This window comes from Heteronotia binoei, chromosome 9, assembly GCF_032191835.1.
Source record: "Heteronotia binoei isolate CCM8104 ecotype False Entrance Well chromosome 9, APGP_CSIRO_Hbin_v1, whole genome shotgun sequence".
NCBI classification, from domain to species: domain Eukaryota; kingdom Metazoa; phylum Chordata; class Lepidosauria; order Squamata; family Gekkonidae; genus Heteronotia; species Heteronotia binoei.
Genome location: NC_083231.1, coordinates 59,245,802 through 59,258,511, shown reverse-complemented (window position 1 = coordinate 59,258,511; position 12,710 = coordinate 59,245,802). Strand labels below are relative to the sequence as shown.

General features: G+C 42.8%; 1 protein-coding gene across 7 annotated transcripts in view; it reads right to left on the bottom strand.

Annotated features, from left to right (window-relative positions):
- NR3C2 (nuclear receptor subfamily 3 group C member 2) overlaps nucleotides 1–12,710 on the bottom strand; it is a 233,028-nt gene that overhangs the window by 46,340 nt on the left and 173,978 nt on the right. For all 7 annotated transcript variants that reach the window (XM_060246663.1, XM_060246666.1, XM_060246660.1 and 4 more), the window contains one exon: nucleotides 4,984–5,100. In XM_060246663.1, coding sequence (XP_060102646.1) covers nucleotides 4,984–5,100 — 117 coding nt within the window. The remainder of the gene's footprint in view (nucleotides 1–4,983; nucleotides 5,101–12,710) is intronic.

Here is a 12,710-nt window from a genome sequence, read left to right as displayed (position 1 = left end):
GATCCAACCTATTTTCAGCCTTTCCCTTCTGTTGCTTCCACACCCAACTGTTCCCTTTGGCTGACCTTACTTATTCCAAAGAGCCAATTCCCTGCTCCTCTTCCTAACAGAGCTGCCCCCTCACTCCCACTCTTGCCTGTGGCCTTTATCTTCAGCATTCCTTCTCCTGTTAAACAGCAGCTTCTTTTCTTTCTTCCATTATGATCATTGTTATCCATCCAGATCAACTACTGTTTCTCATTAAGTATTCTTGGGCAATCCCATAATAAAGGTGCTTTGTGGAAAGTGCAGGCAAAAAGAATTTAGACCCCTGTTCTCTTGACATTTGCTCAGTATTTAGGGATTGAGAGAATTCTGTAAAATATTAAACTATCTTAAACATATATTTGCTAAAAGTTGGTACAGATGTTGAAGTAGATCCTCTTTACCTCATAACACAGGTGAGAAAATTATAGTTACAAGTAGGAATGTGCACTTGGTATAAACCAAGCTGAAAAAACACCCGGGAAATACCTCTTTTTTGAGACCACTGGATAGCCACAGTTAAAGGACACTTAAAGGGTTCCCAAGTCCTTTTAAAAGCCTTTGGTGTGAACTCTGTCTCAGCTTGGAGAAGGCATGTAAAGGGACTTTATAAATCCCTTTAAATTCCTCTTTCCATTCCATTGAAAACAATGTGGAGGACTGGGGCACCTTCTTCTGCGTCCCATAGAATTAGACGCCATGGTCCAATCTTTTTGAAACTTGGGGGGGGGGGGTGTTGAGGAAAGGCACCAGCAGCTGTGCTGCAAATATAGTGCCTCTACCCTAAAAAAAATCCAGTTCCCCAAACCCAAGATAAACCCAGATCAATTCTACATTATACCCTATGGGGATTATAATGCTCCCCATAGGGTATAATAGAGCCCAAAAAATTCAACAGTCCTGAATATTTACCAAACCCAAATACCATACTGGTGTTGAGATTCAGAAATCCTGGGAAATACTAATATTTTCAGGTTCAATAAACAAGAACCCAGAAACTAGCACACACCCCTAATTACAAGGTTTTGCAGGAGGCATATCATTTTCCCATTCCCACTATTTCCTCTTTCCCTTCCATGAAAGTGCCATAGCCTCATTCCTTTTCCTGCTTTCTTCTCTCATTCCCACCCAACAGCCAGCCTGTATTTATCTGCCCTTCTATCTTCAGCTCTCCCTGCCACAGCAAGCTCTGCCAAGAAAACTATGACCCAGTCGTGTGGTGCCAGCTGGTGGCCAAGCCCACTCACATGATAAGGAACCCTCAAGGCATTGGGGGGGGGGAGGATTACTTTCCTCCTGAGCCCCTCTCTGCACTATTTTCCCTCTCCTTCTTCCTGGCAACCCATATATCCTTTCGTCACCTCTTTCCTTGCCACATGTTCTTCTTTTCAGGTATCCATCTCCCATTTTTATCTGCCACCCATCTTCAGCTATATTTATTATGTATTTACTTCATTGATACTGCACCTTTTTCCACAGTGGGGACCAAAGCATTGTTCATTATTCTCCTCTCTTCTTTATTATCCTCCCAACGACCCTGCGAGTTATGTTAGGCTGAAAATATCTGACTGGCCCAACATCACCTAGTGAGCTTCCATGGCAGACTGGTGATTTGAACCTGGATTTTCCAGTACCTACTCTGAAGCTCTAACTGCAACACCATACTGGCTTTCATTGTGTGACTGCTATTTGAAAGCAGCAAGCAGACAGGCCTATGTGAATAATCAAGTCACCCAGTGACTGTTGCCAGCCCAAGTAAAAAAGTTAAAACCTTTATTGGCATAGATTTTTTTAAAAATCATAAAACCCATACATTTAAAAATACAAAGACAGTCATCCCACCAGAGCTTTAACCTTATGTTCTCTAACCCTCAAAGCAATAGAGAGGAACCTTGCCATTGCAAAAGTAATATGGGAGTGGAGATCTGATAGAAGGAAGGATACAAGTCTCTTTTCTGGGCAACTGTGACTGTTGATCAAAAGGCGCTAATGAAGGCATCCCATATTTTTTGTAGAATTGGCAAGAATTGCCAATGGCTGACCCAAGGCCATGCCAGCAGGTGCAAGTGGAGGAGTGGGGAATCAAACCCGGTTCTCCCAGATTGCATAGAATTATGCAAGATGTGAGTAATCAATTCTGTTTTCTTGCTACTACATAGACAAGTTCTTTCAGGGTAGGAAACAGTCACAAATCTACCATAAAGGACCGCTAGTGATAAAGCATTGAAGCATGCAAGCATAAAAGCTCATCTTAATGATGGGGCTGTCAGCTGTAAAAAATAGGAGGCTATAAGCTCGTTTCTTGGTGCTATATTGAACTTCAAAGGGGTGTTATACTGAACTTCAGAAAGGAGCTGGTAACACTGAAACAGAGAGTTTGTTTTTCAAAGTCAAGGATCCTCTGCTTCAGTGTTCTAAATATTTGAGATTCACCTAACATGAGCAGGGAGTCAAAGAAGATACTGATAGACTTATATTTTTCTCAGTATTGAGGTTGGCCAATTAGATGGGAATGAGTCCCACAGAAGCAGGTAGGCCTGGCTCCTAGGTTCAGTTCTAAAGTAAACACAAACCCAGAATTTTAAGGTTGATAACCAACCTTTGGTCACTGGGAGGTGCTGCTCCATCTCCAGGATCATGGCTGTATAATTTACAGTCTGGCACTCCAAGGATACACTGCAAAAAACATTGCCTGGATCTGCTCAATGTGTTGATTAAAAGAGCCAATCCAGATAGGGATCCCATGAAGTATTTGGGATATGACACAGCCATGGGGACAAACTAATTGCCTTCACATAGAAATACTTGGCAATTGCAAACAGGCTACACTTAGCCAGGCCTGGCCCCAATGACTCTTCCCTGAAACACCAAAACAGCCCTGGAAAGGGCCCTGACCACCCCCTTGCCTTCTACTGACATACCAAGCCTAGAATGCTGTGGTTGCCTAGCAATGACCACTGAAGACTTCCATGTCTTAAAGCTACAGCTGCTTCCTTTAACATTTAAGGGCTTCTTAAACACCCCCCCCCCACCCAAAGTAATTTTTTAAATCAATTTTTTTCTGAAAATCTGGGGCATTTTTCAGGTTTGGAGAAAGATCTGTCACAGTTCATCACTGGGTTTAATCATCTTCAGGTTTGGCCTACTTGGCTAATAGAATATACAAATGAGGACCCGCTAGAGACTTGCAGCAGTGACATCCCTTCTCCCCTTTAGTTCCTTCCCTCTCCCCTCTTCTCTAACAATCTGCCCCCTCTTTCTCATCCACACACTCCTTCTGTCAATCTTCCCTACCTCTCTTTCTCCCCTTCCCCTTCTCTGACAATCTCCTCTTTTCACCCCTCAATCTATCAACCTGTCCCCCATCTAGATTTGCCAGGTCCAACTGACAAAATATCTGGGGACTTTGGGGGTGGAGCAAGGAGACTTTCCCATTCCCTAAACTAAATAAATAAATAAAAATAAAGCAGTACAGTTCACAGCAATACAGACTTCATTTCCTTGCTCCCCAGCAGCTGCACTTCCACTGAATGAAGTGAACATGCACACACTCTCTCACACAAAGCAGCCAAAATAAACAGCATGCACACACTTTGGTGATCTCTCTGGAGGAATTTACTCATGGGAGTTGCTGATTGTAACCACCTGCTGTATTCCTACCAATTTCTTCAGACTAACAGGAAAACAAAAGCAGAGCAGCCTAGGGAGTGGAATTTTCCTACAAGCAAACAGAGGGACTCTGCTCACTTCTCTTTTCTTCTCACATGCTTCACACTCACTGGGAAGGCCCAAGTGGCTCTGCCTACTTGTCTTGTCCATTCAGCTTTCTTCTTGCTCAGATTTAAAGGCACACATACAATCTGAAACACAGGTAGTTTGCAGGCTTCTTTTAAGCCTGCACAAACTTAAAGGCACATGGGGCTGTTGGGGTGGGGCCTCCCCCTACTGGCTGGCAGTGGGGAGGAGCCTGAAAAATCAGGGGATCCCCACTGGATCTGGGGGCTGGCAAGCCTACCCCCACCTCTTTTGCCAGCCATCCCTTCTCTGTCAACCTATCCCCTCTCTATTTCTCCACCCCTCTTCTTGTCAATATTCTTCCATTTTCTTTCTTCTCCCCCCCTTACCTTACCAGCCACTGCAGTTGCTACCAGGCATGGAAAGGCTACCAGACACCATCACTGCAATTGGGCCCAGAGAGACTCCCAGACACTACCACTGTGGCTGGGCCTGAAGAGGCTGCCAGACACCGACAATGATGTGGTCAGTCCCAGAGAGGATCTTGGCATCCACTGCTGCCAGCTAGGAAAAAAAGGTAAGTGCATTGCCTGCGTGTGCACAGACAACACTTTTTTTATTGGGGGGAAGGGAGTTAACTCTCCCTAAGTATATTTAAGATGTCAGATTTTTCTGCAAGCCTGGGAGTCCCTAAATATATATTCACACACACACACACACACACACACACATATATATATATAATTATTATTTATCACACTCATCAAGACCATTTTAATTCCATTCAGGTTTAATAATCAAATGTCTACCTTTTTACTGCAGTTAAATCTTTCCAAGGCTGTAAAGTAACAGGAAGTCTGGCAGATCAGACATAGGTTCAACTTTCCTGTGGTTAAATCTATTTAGATATTCTTTTAGAATGTTCTCACAGCATCCCCAAAAACCTGTAGAACTCCTGATGCTTTAATCCTCTTAGCTACGTAAATCTCCAGTAAAATTACTGTCATCATCCAACACCCACCTTACTTATTCTGAGCTATAAAATACATATTTCAAAAAACTTAAAATGACAACAAGGTTTTAGTAGGTTTTGTACAATACTATTTCATAGTTAAGTAATTCAGGATAAAACTTTTCAGATCACTCAGCTTGTATCTGAGTACTCATGTTTTAAACATTTTTGCCCAGTAAATTAAACTGGATATCTATTAATGATATGCTTACCTCCCAAATTCATTCCAGCTTGAAGACATTTCTGTAACCGGCAAGCTGGGCAGTTTTTCCTCCGAATCTTATCAATTATACAGTCATTTCGTCCTGCACATAAATAATTGTGCTGCCCTGCATGAACAAAAACAAAAAGCATAAGTTATATTATACTGCATACTATTACTGTGTGGGTACAGCACCAGTATCATTGACCTACAAATGTAAAGAAGCATCTTCTTTCTTTTGCCACTTATTCTTATTTAGGTAGTTTCAAATTTGAAGGCACCCATGTCCTAATGGCAGCTCAAAGAGTCTCAGAGTCTGTTAAATTCAACCCATGTATTCCAACATTGTGATCTACACCACAAACAAGACAATGCTCCTGAAAGACCAACAAACATACAGGCTAAAGCTTCCACCTGTTGTCACCCCAAGCAGCTTATATGCAAAGGTATACTTTCTCCAAACACTACAGCTACAGCTATAGCTATAGTTTTAAAGGAGGACTTCACAAATCCTTGAAAGATAATCCTATCAATTCCATTAGCCATGGAAGTTAAATAAAACTGTACTTTCAGAGGCAGTGAACTTTGAATACTGGATGGGGAATTCTACAGTACAAACAACTTGTCAGTGGAAGGTTATAGGTCTTCCCTTTTCTCCACCCCCCCAGCCATTTACAGCCCCAGAAAAGCTTATTCCTAAGGTCATGGGACCCACAGCCATGTGCATCAGTAAGTTGCAATGAGGACTGGAAGGGGGAAATATAGTTCCCTCCTGCCTCTTCCATGAGCTGAGTTCCTTAGAGGAAGAAAGGACTGGTTTCTCCCCTTTCCCCTCCCTACTCTACATGAGTCCTGTGACCCGAGAAATAAACTTTCCTATTGCCAGGGGTGGGGGAGAGTCAGATAGATGGGGAACCTTTGCACAATCTTCACGTGATCCCTGTGCAAGAGGGAGCAATCCTAAGCACATCTGCTCAGAAGTATGTTATACAGTGGGGCTTCCTCCCAAGATAGTGTCCTTAAGATCACAGGGTATTGCCTTCATGCTCTGAATAAGGCCTTCCCAGAGACCTCATGGCTTTGTTTGGAAACAGTAAGGTAAACTAATGTGGGCACAACCTGACCCAGGAGGTCTCTTAAGTTCCCAAGAGTTGAAATGTTAGTCCTTATACATTTGCATGGCTTTAATAAAATTTTTGCTCTGTACTAAATTCTATAAATACAAACCATCCACATGTGTTTTTTTTTATTGATACAGGCTAGCTCAGCGAAAGGATCTCAACTACAGCATAAAACCATTTTGTTATCAAAAATAGTACATGTCTGATGACTAAAAAATTGGATGCATTTTGAAACACCTTGTTAAAATTTATGGGCATAAGCATAGTTAGCACAAAAGCATAATTTGTGCTTGTAGCAGAAATTGCAATATGATTAGATTTTTATCAGTTCGCTGAACTTTCCTAGGAACTATTATTCATACAAAATATTTCACAGGCTCTGCTTGTGATATCCTGGACACAATTCAACTATTATACCTATTATACATTGTTATGTTCAAAGCCACACACAGGTATAATTAATCCTAAATTGAACAAGGCATGTTCTGACCATGACATGTTAAATACTATAGAGCAGATTTACACTTACTTGACTGGAGAATATCTTTAACGCTTCTTCTTTTTTTTGGGGGGGGGGGGTAATGCATCTCACATCATTCCTCATAGATAATATACAGAATGCACAGAAAAATTCCCCTGTAGCACCTTTTTGCAATTAACAAAATTATATATAAAGAAACCCACATTCAAAATAACTATCTACTGATCTACTGTCCAGTCCAAATTTTGATTATGTACAAGGACACAGGAAGGCAGCAGCTGAATCCCCGAAGCTTGATGCCAAAGAAAGCTCATTTAAATTATTCAGGCTTCCAATTACAGAACAATTAGAATGAGGGTCAATAATTGGCAGCCATCAAGGAAACCTCCTGGCATCTCAATTGCCAGCCCTCTTCCTCCATGCTTACTGAAATGGCTTGAGAGATGAGCTAGAGAGAACAATGTGAGGAGGGAGTAGTAGTAGTAGTAGTAGTAGAACTTTATTGGCATTGATATAAGAGTACAGTATACTTTAAAACTGACAGTAACACTATAAAATATAGTAAAACCTTAGAAAAACCAGCAAAAGTTAAATGACATAAAATAGCTGTGGGCTATGCATGAGTAAAAGCCTCTCTAGGGTTTGTAGAATCTTTCAGGATCAAGTGCCGTGTTCTACTGGAGAAAGTTTTCCTTCCAGACGTTTCGTTCTCAGCTGCGGAGAACATCCTCAGTGGCGTTGCAGCCAGAGCAGGCGCTCAGACCTTCTTGGCTGCTGTGCATTGAGTGGGGCCAGGGCTGCTGGAGAGCTGCTATTTGTAGGTTGGAGGGGGTGTGATGAAAGGGCAATTGTTTTGTGGATGTGCCCATTGTTTGGTGGGGCTTCCTGGAAGGGTAGTGATAAGGAAACTGGCTGTTGAATGTGACCATTGTTCTGTGTTAATTGCTGGGAAGGTTGGAAGGGGTTTGAAGATAAGAAAGATGGTAGTTGACTGTGCTGATTGTTCTGTGGAATTTGCTGGTTGTTCTGAGACTTTCTGCAATTTATAGTCTGTAGGGTGTTTTGCAGAGCTGGGTACCAAGATTGGTGGATGAAAATGCCTTCTTCCTTTCTGTTAAAATTGTGCTGGTGTTTGTAAATCTCAATAGCTTCTCTGTTCAGGTGAGTATGATAATGTGAGACCATAGAAAGGACTTCAGTTCTTTCAAAGTGGATGACGTGGTCTCCTTCTTGAAGTGCATGTTCAGCTACAGCTGATTTTTCTGGCTGAAACAAGCGACAGTGTCTCTTGTGTTCAGTGAGACGGGTGTTGATACTGCGTTGGGTAGTGCTAATGTAGACTGCACCACAGGAGCAGGGTATTTTGTAGACTCCAGGGGTTGAAAGTGGATCTCTCATATCTTTGGCCGAGCGCAGCATGTGGCGGATCTGTTGTGTGGGCTTGAAGACTGTGTCAACATTATGGCGTTTGAGAATTTTGCCAATGCGGTCGGTGACAGATTTTATGTAGGGCAGGAGTTGTTGGAGTTGGCTTGGTTCACAGATGCGTGATGCACGGTGAATGAGGGTTTTTACAACTGTACATTTTTGGCGAGGATGATGATTAGTAGTACCCTGCTCCTGTGGTGCAGTCTACATTGGCACTACCCAACGCAGTATCAACACCCGTCTCACCGAACACAAGAGACACTGTCGCTTGTTTCAGCCAGAAAAATCAGCTGTAGCTGAACATGCACTTCAAGAAGGAGACCACATCATCCACTTTGAAAGAACTGAAGTCCTTTCTATGGTCTCACATTATCATACTCGCCTGAACAGAGAAGCTATTGAGATTTACAAACACCAGCACAATTTTAACAGAAAGGAAGAAGGCATTTTCATCCACCAATCTTGGTACCCAGCTCTGCAAAACACCCTACAGACTATAAATTGCAGAAAGTCTCAGAACAACCAGCAAATTCCACAGAACAATCAGCACAGTCAACTACCATCTTTCTTATCTTCAAACCCCTTCCAACCTTCCCAGCAATTAACACAGAACAATGGTCACATTCAACAGCCAGTTTCCTTATCACTACCCTTCCAGGAAGCCCCACCAAACAATGGGCACATCCACAAAACAATTGCCCTTTCATCACACCCCCTCCAGCCTACAAATAGGTGCTCTCCAGCAGCCCTGGCCCCACTCAATGCACAGCAGCCAAGAAGGTCTGAGCGCCTGCTCCGGCTGCAACGCCACTGAGGATGTTCTCCGCAGCTGAGAACGAAATGTCTGGAAGGAAAACTTTCTCCAGTAGAACACGGCACTTGATCCCAAAAGATTCTACAAACCCTAATGATGTTACCAGCCGTGAAAACCTGAATTCTTTGAAAAGCCTCTCTGATTTGGATCGCAACCTGTAAAAAGCAAGCCACGTGAGTGGTGACAAAGTTGTGTTTCCGTGGAGTAAAAAGCGAACTTTAGCATTGACAGAGAGGCCTTGATGGTCAAATAGCAGAGCATCTAAGTATCTTGCTCATGGACTGCTATAGAAAGGGCAGTCCAAAAGAACATGAGACACCATTTTGATGACTCCTTGGCTACAAGGGCATCGTCTAAGATTGCGGGGGATTCTGTGGTATCTTCCGGAGAGGATGGCCGATGGTAGTGCAATAAATCTGGCCAGCATAAAAGCTCTTCTTTGGTGAGGATCAGTTAAAAAAAGGAAATAGGGAGCTAAAAACCCAGAAGTCAGGGATAAACCCAAATAGCTTGGGGAGCAGGTTTTCCGAGCTGCCTCAGTTAGACGTTGCAACTGGATATCTAGTAATCTGCGTTTGATGGATTGGAATACCGCAGGAGCAGAGGATAGATAAAATGCATCCAAGGAAATTCCTATGGATGTAATTTTCTTTTGGATCAGGGTCAACCATTTGGATGCATGATGGTCCATCAGCATCAAAAAGGTGAAAGAGTTCTGATCAGAGTTAAATAAAAGGCACAGCCAAAACTTAAAGGTCAAAAGCCAGGCGCAAGTTTCCAGCAACAACAGTCCAATTTCCATGCAAATTGCAGCATAAGGAACACAGTTGGGTAATCCCAGTATTTTCCTCAAAAAAAAAAAGGGATTGTAGGCCTTCGGTGGTGTGATCGAAGGCGCTGATCCATATGGGAGCACCATATAAGAGTTGGGGGCTAGATTTCGCATTGAAAGCTCTTAGGGCCATGGGGACATATCAGTTCCCTTTCAGATTAAAAAAAAAACGGGCAATAGCCAAGGCACTAGTTCTTGCCACTGTTAGAGTGCACTTGCGATGGGTTGCCCAGCTTCCATTGTAGGAAAAATTAATCCCCAGATATTTGGTAGTTTTAACCTGTTCAATAGGGTTTCCCTGGACTGACCATAAATGTTGCTTCCAAGATCTAGAGAAGACCAAAATCTTTGTTTTCCCATAATTGAGGGACAACTCGTTATTGAGATAGGTCATAACTTGGCATAATTGACGCCTCAATCCAATTTGGGAACATGACAGTAAGACGGCATCATCTGCATATAAAAGGATGGGAACATGACGGTGAGCAATTTTAGGGGCATGCCCATCGATTGCATATAAAACAGGGGCAAGATCATTTAGAAAAAGATTAAAAAGTGCTGGGGCAAGGATACAGCCCTGTTTCACACCCTTGCAAATTGGAATTTCGGAAGTTAGATTTCCCTGAAGGTTATACTTAACTTGACAGGTGGTACATGTATACAATTTTTTGATCAAGGTAAGCAATCTGGGATCCATGTTCATCCTGGCCAACTTAATTCAAAGCAACTCTCTGGGTATTAAGTCAAACGCCGCCTTGAGGTCTAGAAAGGCAGCAAAGAGTTTGTTGCCAGATTTCCCACTGTATTTAGAAACTAGGTGAGATAAAACGACACAGTGGTCAAGGGTGGATTTACCAAGGCGAAACCCTATTTGTTCTGGGCCTAGTATGTTGTTTGTTGTCAGCCAGCTTTCTAGTTTCACTAGAAGGTGTTTCGCATAAAGCTTGCCGACAACTGATAGGAGGCTAATTGGCCGATAGTTCTCAGGTAATGAAGGATTGCCCTTTTTATGAATAGGGACAATGATTGCATTGGTCCATGTCCTGGACATTATTCCAGTGTTATTTATTATGGTAAACAGGGCAGCCAGGGGTGGAGCCCACCATCCTGAGTGGAACTTCAATAGCTCTGGGATGACTGCGTCAGGGCCGGGGGCCTTTTTAGGCTTAAGTTGCGAAATCAGGGTAATGATGTCCTGTGAAGAGGGAGAAGGAAGCTTTTCTTCAGTCTCTTTCTCCTGCTCTTCCCATCAGCTTCCTTGTTCTCTTTTCTCACACATCACTTTTGTTCTTAGCCCCAGTCAAGACTCAAACCTGAATAAGTCTGAAGTGAGCAAGCAAAAATCTGGAACACCTGTATTGCAATAAATACATGGCAGGGGTCTAGCAGCTTAGCCAATATACAGCAAAAGTCTATTGTACCCATGGTTGTGTAGGCACAGGAAGCATGGTAGTGATGAACCTAGCTTATTTGGCACCTAGGGTGAATAATTTTTTTTTACACTCCTCTCCTCTATTTTTTTTCTGCTATCAAGTCACAGCTGACTTATGGCGACCCCGTAGGGTCTTCAAGGCAAGAGATTGTTCAGAGGTGGTTTGCCATTGCCTGCCTCTTCATTGGCTCTGCTTAGTTTCTAAGATCTGACAAGATCAGGCTAGGTTGGGTCTATCCAGGTCATGGCTCCTCCTTAAAACAACAAAATTATTTTCAGTAATGATCATGAAATAAAATGAATAATAATAATGGCCAGAAAATAGATTCAGGTGGGTAGCCATGTTGGTCTGAAGCAGCAGGTCTCTTAAAGGTGCTACTGGACCCAAACATTTCAATGACCAGAAAAATAAATGCAGATGGTGAAAAATGTCTTCTATTTAACTTTGTATCTATAATAAGTAAAAAAGAAATCAAATTCTATGGAAACTTGCTGGGTCACCTTGGGCCAGTCACATTACTCTCAGCCTAGCCCTGACATGGACAGCTGCAGGATAGCCTGATCTCATCAGATCTTGGAAGCTAAGCAGGGCTGACATGGAGGCAGGCAATGGCAAACTACCTTCAAACATCTCTTGCCTTGAAAACCTTACAAGGTTACCACAAGTCAGTTGTGGCTTGATAGCTAAAAAAAAATAATCCATCACACATGTTCTGAGCAGGCACTTGAGAGAGCAGGCACTTCTCCATTTTGAAGCCCAAGAACTGACTATCCGAAACATCTACAAGGCATTTTTGAGAGCTAGGAGTCTACCTTTGTACTAATTTTTACTAAACACTAGCCAAAGCATCACAAAACAGTGATCACAAGCTTAATAAGATTGGATGTTAGGAAACACAGTAACCTCCCCAAAGAAGGTGCCCCCATCATCCATAGTTTCCAAAGGACTGAAGTCAAACCAGAGAATCTCTGCAGTAGAAACTGAAGGTGGGAGTTATTTTTACAAGTCCAGCAGAACGAGTGCAACATACCATGACCAGCAAACCCAGTGTCATTATGGCAATGCCAGATGATGTCAAGCATAGAATCACAGTCCAAGCAAGGGAGAAGGGTTGGAACCCCAGAAGAACCAGTGCAATGTACAGTGCCCAGAAAAACCCAGTGCCTTCAATTAAAAATATTTACAAAAGCTTGCTACTATACTACTCTTAAATACATTCTCACTGTCAAGTCTGCAGATTCAATAACGAGTCGATGTAGATACAAAGAACTAGTTTATTGATACTGGTTACGTGCGGCCTTGGCCAGAGCTTGAAAAGACTGAAGACAGTATAATAGATACATTGCATATAAGGGACACTTCAAAGGGATTCCTGCGGGCCAGGGAATCTAGCAAAGGGAACATTCACACATAGATGTTACTAATACATTCTCATGTTGATTAGAGGCCCACGGCCTTGGTACTCCCAGGCTTCCTGTCTCCCCCGAGCCTGAGCTGAGAAGGTTCAGATAAGACTTTTCACACATCACCATTTCAAAGCAGGGACATTCTCTACGGAAGGGAGGGGGGAACAGGGGAGAGCTTGCTAGCAGCATTTGGTTACACTTTGGTTCTACCCAGCATGCTCT